This window comes from Microtus oregoni, unplaced genomic scaffold, assembly GCF_018167655.1.
Source record: "Microtus oregoni isolate MIOR12 unplaced genomic scaffold, Mior012 000116F_ref0000321, whole genome shotgun sequence".
Lineage (NCBI taxonomy): Eukaryota > Metazoa > Chordata > Mammalia > Rodentia > Cricetidae > Microtus > Microtus oregoni.
Genome location: NW_024544745.1, coordinates 1,745,730 through 1,759,195, shown reverse-complemented (window position 1 = coordinate 1,759,195; position 13,466 = coordinate 1,745,730). Strand labels below are relative to the sequence as shown.

The window sequence follows — 13,466 nt, the reverse complement described above, 5'->3', positions numbered from 1 at the left end:
CCCACTTCTCGGGCTGAAAGTGGCATCTCCTCCTGCACAAGCTATTTGGCTTCACTAATACACAGCAGAAGGGATGAGGAGGGATTTGCCTCCAAGCCAAGGGTAGTAAGATAATGAATGTCAATTCCAAAAAAGTTAAAATACACAGGAACTCCAATTAAAGTAGCCTAATAATTTGCTTTATTAGATCTCTGTTTTCTTAAAGGCCTTCATGGAACACTATGAATTAGAGACATAGGAGCAAATGGCAAGATCTGAGTTGTATTCTTACTTTGAAAACAAATATAATTTATTGCTGTGTCAGTTCAGAAATAAGAGAATTTGGAGCGTATCTGAACTGCTTGTTTTTCAAGACAGGATTTCTCTGGAGCCTTTCCTGGAACTCACCAGGCTGGCCTCGAACTCACAGAGATCTGCCTGCCTCTGCCTCACAAGTGCTGGGATTGAAGGTGTGCACCGCACCGCCGAGCTATGCTTGCTTTTTATGTGTCTAGCACAGTGATTAACATCGTAAGAGAGAAATTATCCTCAGGTAATTTTTCAATTGCAAAATTTATACATGTATGTGTGTACGTACAGTTTAAATGGAAGTTCTACACACATTGTGCACAAAGGGTGAGACGGAAGGAGGGAAGCAGAGAGAGATCCTAAGAAATGGCCAGTAGAATGCACCTTAGAAGAAAAGATGCAGTGATAGGTAGGTCCTTTCATTTCTCCATTGCAACCCGCTGCTCATTCTCAGTCTGAGTGACGCCTGGTGCTACCCAGATACCTTAACAACACAGAACTAACTAACTTCCCTTCAGAAAAACTCAGTTATCTCAGCCACTTGCTCACAGACCTTTCCCACACATGTTTTCCTATTATCTCCAGTTTCATCTTTCCGTCCTTCTTGATTTTCAAGACTAGTCCTTATGGCTTTATTGCTGTTTTCTCATTTACATCTGTTTGCTTAATGCACTCTTACTTCTGACCTTTTGCTTCTGCTGCATCGCCTACTTCCTGTACCTGACAGATTATCTGTCTGATGCTTGTGGCTCATTTCCTGCATCCTACCTCTAGTACACTCAGACTACCCACCACATGTATCTATATTTTCCTGTTATGTATGTTTATACAGAACATTTATTCTCTATTACTCCAATTTATTTCCTAGTGTTCCCTAGTCTGGCCATACTGTTCCTTTTTTTTATTAACATCATTCTCCCAGTTAATTTGCAAGTTTAGACTATTGCTTAAGTCCCTAATGAATCATCTAGCATAATCTGTCACTACATTGATTCCTAATTTAATCCACACTTCCTAACTGAACCATTAACTGATTGAAAGAAAATGAAAGGAAATTGAGAGTTAGTCTATATTGCCAGAGTAATGAAATGCTTACCTCAGAGAACTAGCCCATCTGTGTGTTTACTGTTCTTTGAAATGATTATTTCTGTCTTTTAAAATATGCTTAATATTTTGTTTTGGTCTTTCTGCATTAAGGCAGCTTTAAGTGTTGCCTTTTAAATTATGCCACATATACTGGAACAGGTTGCAGACTTTCCATTGCTTTTAACATGATCTCTCTCTCTCTCTCTCTCTCTCTCTCTCTCTGTGTGTGTGTGTGTGTGTGTGTGTGTGTGTGTGTGTGTGTGTGTACTTGTAGGGTAAATTTATGGAGAGAAGTTTTCTCCACGTTCTGCCTTCCTTTGGTTTACCAGCATGGTCGATTTTCAAGGATCTAGAAAGTACTCTAGAAAGTAATTCTGGAAGTAATGTTATGACAGCTAAAGAGAAAGAAAAGCACAACTCTTTGGAGTTTTAGGGGAAGATAGCAAATGGACCTCATAAAGCAAGTGTGATCCATGTGACAGCTTTCTAAAACAAATTACAGAAATTAGACAGAATTGTTGAGGGATTTCATATGAAGGATACTGGTTGTTTCTCTGTACCTTGAATTCTTCCTAACTATGTTAATATTATCTTTGACTCTGAAGTGACATCTCACTAGAGATGTGTCTGAATGAATATAGAGTCAGTCTCTACAATGGAAACATCACTGACCCTATCAGCGAATTCAATTACAAAAATAACTCTAAAAGGTAATTTTCACTTCCTTGGCCTATTTGGTAGATAATCGTGGCTCCCTCCATAGGGTCATTTCATCTGTCGATTCACGTTTTTGATTTGTTATCAAAACATTGAGTTTTGTACTGTTCTGGGGCAAAGAAGTTCTAAATTCCAATCTCTGCCTTCAAGAGACTGATTGCTCAGGAAGAAGGAAATTAGTCGATGAGTTGAATTTACTATGGTAAGTAAAAGCAGAAGCAGGTGCTGAAAAGAAATATGTTGAAGACTGTCGGGACCAGCCGCCGACAGAAGACTGAAGGGAAAAGAAGTTAGGGAAGTCTTCCTGAATGAGATGGACCACCAAATTGAGATGGGTCTTTAAACAGAAAGTATAGAACGTATATGTAGAGTATAGCTAGCCATGTAAGAAGTCAGTGGCATTTCTAGTACCAAGAGCACCTTAGCAAAGGCAGTAGGCATGAAGAATTTCTTCTTAATTTTTTATGGTTATAACTACAGGAAGTTCAGACTGGCTAATATGAAGAATGGGGGAGGGGGTTGGGATTATAAAGCTATGGAGGAACAATGTATATCAGCAATGACTGACTTAGGGACCAGTATTATTAGAAAACGGATAGGAAATACAGATGCAGTATTTAGAAAGAAAATTAATAAAAATGGAAAATAAATCAGGTTACAAGAAGAGGAACTTGAGAGGGTGGGGTAGGAAACCAAGGAAATGTAGTTTCATGTTTCTTCAGTAATATTTGCCGTAAGGAGCCTGGGACGCAAAAAACCAGAAATGACAAGTTATCTAAACTGGGGTTGCAATTGTGCTGAGGCAAAGCTGAGCGCATCTATATAGCATGTGGATACTGTAGATGTTGAAATAATAGAGGTGCATTGAAGAGATGACTCAAGGGACAGTGTGTTGATGAGGACAAGTGACCTAATATATGTCTTTGACATCAAAGTGTCAGCTTCTAGTGACTGTGATCTAATCAGCCAGCAGGAAATGACTCTTAATAAATAAGTCTGAAAAGGAACAATCAGAAATATAGAAGTGGATTTTAGGAAGGAGCTATGTAGAGGACTTTCAAGAGGTCTTTGATCAACGATGTTGGTTCTTACTGAGAAGACAGTTGAGTGGTTTAAGGGCTGAAAAGTGGCACTTGGGAAAGAAAAAGATTAATGTGTCTTTGGGGACATATTGCAGTTGTTGGGGAAGTGAGAGATAAAGTACAAATTGATTTTTGTAGAAGTTTAACCCACATGAGGAAGTGGTGAGTGACTAAATCAGTGAAATATGGATATAAAGAGGCTGAAGGATTTTTTTTTTTGAATGGAGAGATCTCAACATGTCTTCTGAGCCTAAATGGAAGTTCCAACACAGAGATAAATACTAAAAAGGAAGAAAAAAAAGAATCTTCCAAGAATTATTAGTGTCCTAAGTAGGGTGTATGACTTTAATAATAAAAGAATTCACATTGCCACGCAATCCCTCCAGCTAACAGTCCTCAACAGCTTTAGTATAGAATGGGAAGGATTTTAGGGTTGCATTATGACCGTCCGCACTTTGCCAGACAATTGTTAGAGGAATTCACGGAGTGAGAGTTCCCAAGATTGTAGAGGAGGAGGCATTTACATGACACACCACAGAATGTAAGCCAGGAAGGTGTTAAAATTGCTTTAAAATAGAGCCAGAGAGGTTTTATTGACATTAGTGTAGAAATGACATTGGAGTTTGGTCTTAGGAATTAGAAGGTTAGTAGAATGGGTGGCTGGGCTTAGAGCATGAGGAAACAGTACTAAATACTTCAGAGAACAGGTCATTATGGATAAAGAAAGCATGTACTTGGGGTACTCTACCCTAGCTACTCATTGTCTCTGGAGTTGGTCAAACCATCTGTCCAGGTATTAGCTATAGAAAGCCTGACAGTCAGTTCTAAGTAGACACCAGACATTGATTTTTTATATAATTTTCCATGATATTCAGGTGAAGCCTGATTGAGATCCATTTCTTTCAAAGATGATGTAGGGAGCAGATTGGAAAAAAATGAAAGGGAGATAACACTGATGAGTTCTGAGGAAGGCAAGGACATGAAGAAGTTGCCCACTAACATCTTTGGTTTCAGAATTATGTCAGTGTAGCTATTAGAAAGGAAGTCTGGAAACCTGAATAGGAAGGAGAAAGTGGCAATCACCTTGAAAGGAGAATAATTTGTAGGCAAGTGCAGAAGTACTGACCTCAAATAAACAATTTTGAATAAATTGCTTGGAATAAATTGGAATATGGTATAGCTTCCCATACTGGCAGGTAGAAAGGAATTGGGATAGAGAAGAATAAATAGCTCCCACTGGGATATCTGAGAAAGCATTCACCATCATCAAATAGTTAGCAATCCGCAAATCTAGGGTAGGGCTAATACATCTCACTTTTAATATAGGTCCCCCACATAATAGTGATTTACAGAGAAACTTGAGAACCTGCAATGAATGATGCGAGCATTTAATGAATAGGTTTAATGTAGAAGAGAGGTTTTTCGCTTAATGATAAAAGTTTTAGCTCTAGGGAGAATACAGAATATTAGGATCAGGTATAAAAGGGATGATAGATTACTTGAGGGGCTTTTGTTTCTCTATCTAGTGATAAAATCAAGATAGATTGTAAAATGTGAGATTTTCGATGATTTAACTAGCCCTAAGGTAACAAGGAAAATTTATTCACATTTAGAAGGTCCCAAACCAAATGGCATTTAAATTTGTGGTCCAGCCAGTAATCTATGAATTTGTTCTATTTTCTAGAAGAATATGAAAGCTGCATTTAGAAACTGATGCTCACTTGGTTTTATGTTCTCTGCAAATACCAACCTTGAGCTAATCAGGTTGAATGTAAATTAACAGCCAGGTTAGGATGAGTTTTAGTACACACGACCAAGGTTCTAAAATTTTTTAGGGGGAATAAACTCATTTTAGAATTCCTAAGAAATGAAGGAAAATAAAAATCGGTTACATAAGCCCTAAATTGTTGATTATTTAGTCACTCACTAAATATTTGCTGAAGGTTAGAGCAAAAACTGTCTTTTTTTTCCTTGAAAATGCCACCAAAACATCAGTTATGTGGCTACTATAAGCATAGCTTCATGGATTTGGTGAGAATTAGCTTCAAATATCTAGTTCTGACTTTTGCCAGCTGTGTAAAGCTGAGTCTATAGTTTAAATGAGACTTTCTTAAAGGATGGTTATTGAATATTCAGGCACAAGACAATTGCCAGAGAATGTAAGAGTTAAGATAAAGTTTGTTATCAAATGTTTTGAATTTTAGCTAAAGAGATAGATAGGTAAAAATATATAATAATTCAGTACTGATAAGTGCTAAGCTTAGAATAGATACTATGAGGTTTTGAGAAAATGTGAAGCAATGAACATTGAACTTTACAGAGGGTGAATAGTATAAGGTTTGCCATGGTGGAGGAAACCCAAGAAAGAGTCTTCAAGAATAAGTTCTGGTAAAGTACTAATGCCCACATTTTATGAGGCTCTGAGTTTGATCACCACCACTGCAAATGAAAATAAAATAAAAAGAGTAGCAACCAAACAAGAATAATCCACACGGAACTGGAAGGCGAAGGTAAGAAATTCAATGTTCCAAGCCATAGTTTAGCATAAATCAAAGCTTGGAGGCAAGAGAAAACAAATCTGTTTAGGAAGCATTAAATTAATGTGGATAGTGAGTTTCATGGCAACAATAGAAGCAAGCTGGAGAGGTAACAGTGACCAGGTCATGCATGCTATTAGATATCATGTTCAGGAGCTCGCATTTTAACACAGAAGTAGTGAGAGGAACATTTAATTGATATAAAAAGCAAGAATAGGACCTGACCACAGAACATAGAAATAAGTCAGAGGGGAAAACACTGGAGGCAATGGACTAGGAGGAAAATACTGATGCCTTGGAGAGGGATAGTGACTTCTGAAAATAAAAGGAGATATAGTCAAGACAATTTCAGAAACCAGGTCAATAACGTAGAATTAAAGTGAAAATTGAGGATGACTCCAAAATTGTTGGTTTTGATATCTGGGCCAATGTAAGATTACTTAGTAGTTACATGGGAACATTACAATTTAAATATATAGCTTCTTTCTATTTTAATTTTGTCTTTATATTTTTTTCATGCAATATATTGTGATCATTATTTCTTCTCCTCCTTCTCCCACTTTCTTCCTACCCACCCCCAATCTAGAACCATCCATTTCTGTCTCTTTTAGAAAACAAAAAAGTTTATAAGGAATAACAATAAAATAAAATACGACGAATCTAAAACAAACAAATCATAATAGGACAGAAACAACTAAGCAACTCAAAAAGGGCCAAAGAGAAAGCATAAATGTATAAAGCCCTTTTTAAGACTCAAATACATCATTCTATGAATGCCACGATGTTTTGTATTTCCTAATTTTTGTATATTTTAAAATAATTTCTTTCAATAATCTATTGGAGATAGATAGTATAAACCTTGTTTTTGTTCCATTTCTCCCCAAAGAGGAGTCTAAGGCCATGCTCCTCCTCTGTTCTAGGTGGTTAGCAGTATTATTTCCCTGAGATGGGAAACCAGAGGAGAAGCAAGTTTGCGTTTCTCGTTTTTTTGCACTTGGCCTCAACAGAAGGCAAAAGATTGGCTATCAAGCAACCTTCTAGAGAGACACTGTTGAGCAAAGTCTATACAGAGATTTGCTTATGTGCAGTATTTATATCTAAGAGAGTATGCTGTAAATGTGTAGTTGGTAGAGAAGAGGGAAGAATTTATGTAATGGCAAAGAAGTGAAGGGTTGATATAAAGATGTGGGGGCATAAAATAAGAGGCTCTTCAACTAAATTGAGGGGGATTATGAACTTCTGAAAGTAATTGCAATATTGTGTGCATAGTTTTACTGCATTTTAATGGGTAGATGTCCTATAGATTTCTTCAGATTTGTCAAGTGGTACTTAACCTATAGACGCTATCAAAAGCTGGATTCTACAATATAAATGAAGCTACTTCAACAGTCTTCTGCATCTAATGAAAACACTTCCAAAGTCCTTCAGAGCCTTGATAAATTATGAATTATATATTTATAATTTTATTTTGTTCTTTTCTTATAATAAAAGGCTTGTCCTTAAAGTGTTTAAAGTATTTGATAATATAATAGCTTGATCCACCTCTGTCAGCCAGATTAGGAAATTGCCAGATGTAGGTTTGTGTCTGAGAGTGGAGTTAGCTTAGGAGAAAAAACTTTGTATAGAGAAAAATTGCAGGACAAAGACTGCACTATGAAACGTAAACCAACAAACACAATGACACTCAAACAGATAATAATGATTGTTTGAGGAAGAAATCCAGATGATATTGGCAAGGAAATGAAGAGACACATTGTTAGTCATATCCTGTAATGATAGACAATCAGAAATAAGGAAAAGCAAGAGCAAGACAAAGTTCACAGGAGTTACTTCAGTGGAATAAAAGTGAGGGGAAACTGTCCCATTTGACCCTCTGAACAAGTAAAGATGATAGCTGACGAAGTATAAATGGCCGCTATGGTGTACAAGCCTGCAGAGGAACTTGGACTAACAACTGAGAGGTCTCAAGTCACTGTCCTGCAAGGATAATATCAATTACTGAAGTAGGCTTGCCATAAACAATGACATCTTAACACAGCATATATGTTCCTGAAAATTCTGAATCTTAAATTTCAAATTTAAGATTCAAACCAGACAGCTCTCTCTATATAATTGTTTTGATGAGCCTACTTATACAGCTTATGGAAGCCAAAACTATACGTCAAATAAATACATGTTAACATTTTGTCTTTAGCCAATAAGAAGAAAGAGAAAGAACGCCCAGAGATCTCTCTTCCTTCAGACTTTGAACATACGATTCATGTGGGGTTTGATGCAGTCACCGGGGAATTCACTGTAAGTAAGCTTCTTATTTTGTTTTGTAAGCCATTCAGAAAAACCTATTTCCGTTTTGAGAATAGGTTTCAAGTAAAAATTGCTGTATTCCAAAATGATAGATTGGAGATGGACTTTTCCTGAATAATCATACATAGAAATAGAAAGTAGAAGACAAGGTTGACAAAATTATTCTGCCCATCTTTAAAAAGTGTCTGATCACCTTATAATTCAACTTACTTGAAAACATTTATCTGACAAGGCACAGGAAATGTAGCTACTGTAAGGAGACCCTGCCTGAACCTGTTCTTCAATCATCTGAAGCTAATCAAATAATAATTTATTCAGCTTGGTCAGTGAAGGCAGTTCATCTGAATAATTCAGGGTTTATGGTGAGTCCTGAATTACACAGATCGGCTAACTACGCTAACCAAAAGTCTCTGTAAAATTTGCCTGTTCACCTGTTTGACTTTTAAGAACATAGATTATTTTTAAAATCATTAACATGTATATTTTGTAGACATTAAAAACCACAAGCCCCATGTTTTAGGAAGAAATATTAATAATTGCATATCACATATGCATTAGTAGTTAGTTATATGGGTTACATATGATTATATATAAATCCTCTGTAATAATGGTCCACATGAATAATCTGGATGTGACATAAGCTTAGATCTATTCCCTTTTTGGATAATTGTAATACTCAAATAGAACAAACTCTCAGATATATTCCATGTTATTCCTCTAAAGAAATTATTTGGTACCTCTTTATTAGATGGTGAGGAGAGAGATGCTGCTATAAATATGACCCCATATATCAATTAATTTTTCTACACTCAATGAAATTATTTTATCTGTTCAATTCTGGAAGCAAGCAGTGCAAGAGTGAGATAGAAACAGAGTAAATGTCTTGGTCTCATTCATTCGTATAGGCTAATTATTTCTATGTTCTTAGTAGCAGGCAGAAAAAAAATGTTCAGAATTAATTAGACTGCTGAAATTGAGATAGATATGATTTAATGAATTTTATTATTTGAGTCAAAGACACTACTTAAATGCCATTTAGTTTGAGCCCAGCTTTTATTTCATTGTCTACGTTTCAAAACTACAAACCAACACTACTACCATCATCTTTCCCATTGAGTAAAAGGTTTTTTTAATTTTATAATCTGACCATTCTGTGTTTTAAAACATCCAAAGAGATTTGAATTTTCTGATATCTAAAACAGGAAAAGCCCTCAAATTTCATAGTCTTGTCTAATAATTTATCTCTTTTATTTTAAGAGCTTAATTCTTTAGTCCCGCTATGCTTCTCTTTTTTTTTTTTAAAGTTGGTTGCTGTTATTCCATGTTTTCTTTTCTTATACTTTTTCTTTTTGGGTTCTGCTGCGAATGTTTTCTCATTTAGCATTCTGGTTCACATCCACTGTCTTATTTCTTTCTGCCAATTTGACATCTTTTGCCACATTTTCCCCATCTTTAGTCCTTTCTTGAATCTTTCTGGGTTCTGAATGGAAATAAAGGTAGACTAAATCCCCTCCCCCATCTTGCTGACAGCAGCACCAGCCCTTTCCACTGTGGTCTGAACTAGAAGCCAGTGGACCACTGAGAGAGGAGTGAGGTGGAATATATGACAGACAGCCTTTCTGGTCCTGATGCAACCACACCAAATAACATCCTCTTATGAAATTCATCTGAAATGAACTCACTGTTTACAATCAATTCATAGAAATTCATTGACCTTGTAGACAGATGCAGAGCAAATTTGAAAGTTTGAAGTACCTTGTTTTTGTCTTGATGACCTTGCAGCTACTTGTACATTCATTTTTAAATGATCATAAATTCTATCTTCATTGTTATCTTAAACCTATAATTTACAATTAATATTCTAGTACATTTAACTTTTAAACCACCAAAGGTAATACGCCTTTAAAACTTCTCTTGGTAGGATTTAGAATTGGGTCTTAATTACCATACATACCATTATGTCATAATCTGTTGGGGGAATTCATATTGTTAAATTTGATTATGGTGGTTGTGGAGGTTGAATTTTGAGCAATTTGATGTACTGTAGACCAGTTATTTTACAAGAGCCTGCTCTTTTAAATAATTGCACACTAGTTTGATATGTTGTTTGGTAATTGCCCTAATGGCTAATTGGCTCTTATAACCTTTATACATGGGCATATACTTGGACCCTAAAGCTAAAATTAGGATGGGAGGTGAGATTTGGGTTATTAAATTATTACAACTCCTTACCCATTATATTGCCATTTTTGTCCCAAATACTTCAGAACTCCCCTTTCCAGACCTCTAGACCTGTGACGGTCGCTTCAAGTCAATCAGAGGGAAAAATGGTATGAGTGATATAAATTATCATTTATTATGATAAGATAAATGCTTGGCCTGTTCTATCATGCTGCCATTTTCCTGGGCTACACTGGACACCCACAGCTTTATGTATACCTACTTGTTATTGTATGTGTATATATAGAGGCATCGATACGTGCTCCTGCTTCTGATGCTCAGATTCTTAGGTCTTCATTAGCTGTCTAACTTTTTAGATTAGTTCCTCAATTTGGAGTAATGAGATGACTTTCTGATTATGTGCCATTGTGGCATGTGCTCAAATTATAGTAATCAGGTCTCATTGATAAACTGGTTTGTCTCATCTTAGAAAAGAGAAATTATGTCAGCAGTGTAGTCATGTGGTAAGTAGAGTTATCTGGAGGAAATTCTTCAACTGACAGCAGTTTTTTCCCGCTGTCTAGTGATGATCACACCACTATTTATTACAAAAGTTTATAAGTGCCATGGGAATATATAATACCTAAAAATATTCTAATGATTATGGTAATGATCATGCCAGTGAAGTCTGCTTTAGTGGTTATGTGCAATGCATACCTGGATTTGTAACACTTAATAACTCCTTTGGCCATTACAGTATTAACCAAATGCTATTAATTGCACTTAGAATCAGAACTGGGATCATGCATGGGCTCCTGAGTTCCAATTTTTTGGCTTAAGGCTTTAGCATCAATCTGTGTGATAAATGCATGTAAAAGTGTTGTTTCACTGTGCTTGGTGTAACCATAAATGCCAGGAATCAAAAGCATATATCCCAAATCAAAGTAGTTGGGTCAAAGCATGTTTCTTTAGCATTTGAGATGTTGTAAAATAGACAAATTTGTTAATTTATGTCTGATCTTATTTGTGGGAAGTGGGTTTTGTGAATTATATCATCAAGTGGAAATTATTTATGCAAGATGTGAAATGAAATGTTTTCCCATTCCCTGATATAAGTGCGTATTAAACCTAAGCATAGTGTCTGGCTCTGTATGGATGGCTTTAGTCTAATTTTCTCGAAGCCACCCATGACTATTACAACAAAATACAGAATAATGCCAATTAAAACCTAGCTCAATATTGTTATATAGCCATCCTTTGAATTTTAGCCACATAGATTTGTCCAATAGGAAATGGAAATTTAGCTAACCAGAATTGGGAACTGAAATTTGTAAATTTATCTCGTGGCCATTGGCTATCTGTGATGACCCAGTTATAAAAGCAACTTACAAATGAATATTGAAGTTTTTCATAATGCCATCCTTTGTCCCTCCAAATCTTTGTTGCTGCTTTTTAGTAATTTCCCCAATCATTTAATGGTAATTATTATTATTATTTATGGAGGAAGCATCTGGTCCAAAGTGGAATTATATATCCGAACTTTGGAACATCATTGTTTTCTCTATTCTCTTAAACCCGTTGTCCAGTAGCCTGTCCTGTCCCTGGTTTAGTTAATACCCCCCTATTTCCATAACTTCCCCACTTTAAAAGGGAATCCCCCATTCAGACCCATTGGTTTCATCTCTTCCCACCTTCTAAGTTGTCCCACATTCTGTTTTAACTTTCTTTTCTTTCTTTATTTACGTCCATTACAGCCAGATCTCTATGGCTCACAGATGTGCCCAGGGAAGCTCCCAGAGGTGCGTCACAGGCCCTAAAGAAGCTTGCATCAAAGTGCTTCTTTGAGATGTCATAGCACTGCAGTAGCAGGTTCATGTGTGTGCAGTAGAGTCGTTGCTTGGCTTATCTCACTTTTTTGTTGTCATTCCCTAACTCTGGAGGCCCACGTCACACATTGTTTTGCTGAGACTTCATGGGACAAAGCCATTAAAAAATTGTGTCTGGATGCGCTTCAGCAAAGGTGTACTGTCTCCAAGTTGTTCTTGGAGGTTGGATAATTATAAAAATGGGGACATCTGCAGGTTTAACATGCAGGCAATACTGAACCCTTGGTATAAAGTTAACCTCTGTAATTTTAAATAATTCTCCTTGGTTGGATTTCTTAATATTGCCCCCTCTGTGTTCTAAATGCTTCATATTATTCATTAAAAATTCTTACAAGGCTTTGGTATGGTTTTACAGTCCCCAGCTTCTATGTGGCCAATAAATGAAGTAGGGAGGAAGAAAGAGGGGGAGGAGAGGAGGAAGGCGTGCCCTGGAGAAAGCTGCATGAAAAATACCCAAAGCAGCATAAACGTTACTTGTTAGTGTTTCAGTGGTCATTGCTCCTCCATAATTCTACTTTTTCTCCTCCCAATTTGACCTTACTATGAAGCCCTAGAACCCCTAAATTATATTTTGTAAACAGAAAGTATAAACTGACCATGGGTAAGGCTTTCCTTTTATCTGAAAGGAAATTCTGGTTAAAACGTACCCCAAAAAGAGCTCCAGCCATATAAAAAACCAAAATCAAAATTAAAACAAAAGAACCATTGATCTGCACTATACTATACTGTGCACAAATTTAGAGAAGTCTTGCTATGTCTGCCCTGAGTCGCCAGAAAAATAAAAAGCTAAGCTGTAAACATCATTTCATGGATGAGCAGAGTCAATATGGAGGTGATTTCCATGTGCTTTTGTTTTTAATCACAGTCATATTCTCACCCACCCTTTTTAAGTTGAATCCTAGTTTTACCTCTGTGTTTTGGTTAAAGAAGAGAATGATTGCATTCTTAAGTTACTAACGTTAAATCTAGAATGTGACTTCAGTTTCCCAAGTGTAATCCTACAGGTAGCATGGGCTTCTTGGTGAAGAACTTTACTGGAACAGGAATGTGCTCCTGATGAATGTTCTGAGCAGCCATGTTTCACTTTGGTTGTCTACAGGGAATTCCTGAGCAATGGGCACGATTACTCCAAACCTCCAACATAACAAAACTGGAACAGAAGAAGAACCCACAAGCCGTTCTTGATGTCCTCAAGTTCTATGACTCCAAAGAAACTGTCAACAACCAGAAATACATGAGCTTTACTTCAGGAGGTAAGGAAAATGCTAGGGATTCAAAGAGTGAAGAATAAATCTCCGTTCTAAGAGCCTCATCACGAGGCCAAAATATCTATAGAATATTGAGGATCAGCTTCAGTATTGTCTGCAGATAGCTTCGGTGTAAGTCAACCAGTAGATGGGGCGGGA

The 13,466-nt window shown here is 36.6% G+C and overlaps 1 protein-coding gene across 5 annotated transcripts in view; it reads left to right on the top strand.

Moving 5' to 3' along the window:
* The window catches only part of Pak3 (p21 (RAC1) activated kinase 3), a 222,359-nt gene that overhangs the window by 136,839 nt on the left and 72,054 nt on the right, over positions 1 to 13,466 (top strand). For 3 of the 5 annotated variants that reach the window (XM_041645739.1, XM_041645738.1, XM_041645736.1), the window contains 4 exons: positions 7,905 to 8,005; positions 10,282 to 10,344; positions 11,929 to 11,973; positions 13,160 to 13,313. In XM_041645739.1, coding sequence (XP_041501673.1) covers positions 7,905 to 8,005; positions 10,282 to 10,344; positions 11,929 to 11,973; positions 13,160 to 13,313 — 363 coding nt within the window. The remainder of the gene's footprint in view (positions 1 to 7,904; positions 8,006 to 10,281; positions 10,345 to 11,928; positions 11,974 to 13,159; positions 13,314 to 13,466) is intronic. The other 2 variants (XM_041645740.1, XM_041645741.1) reach the window with 2 other exon arrangements.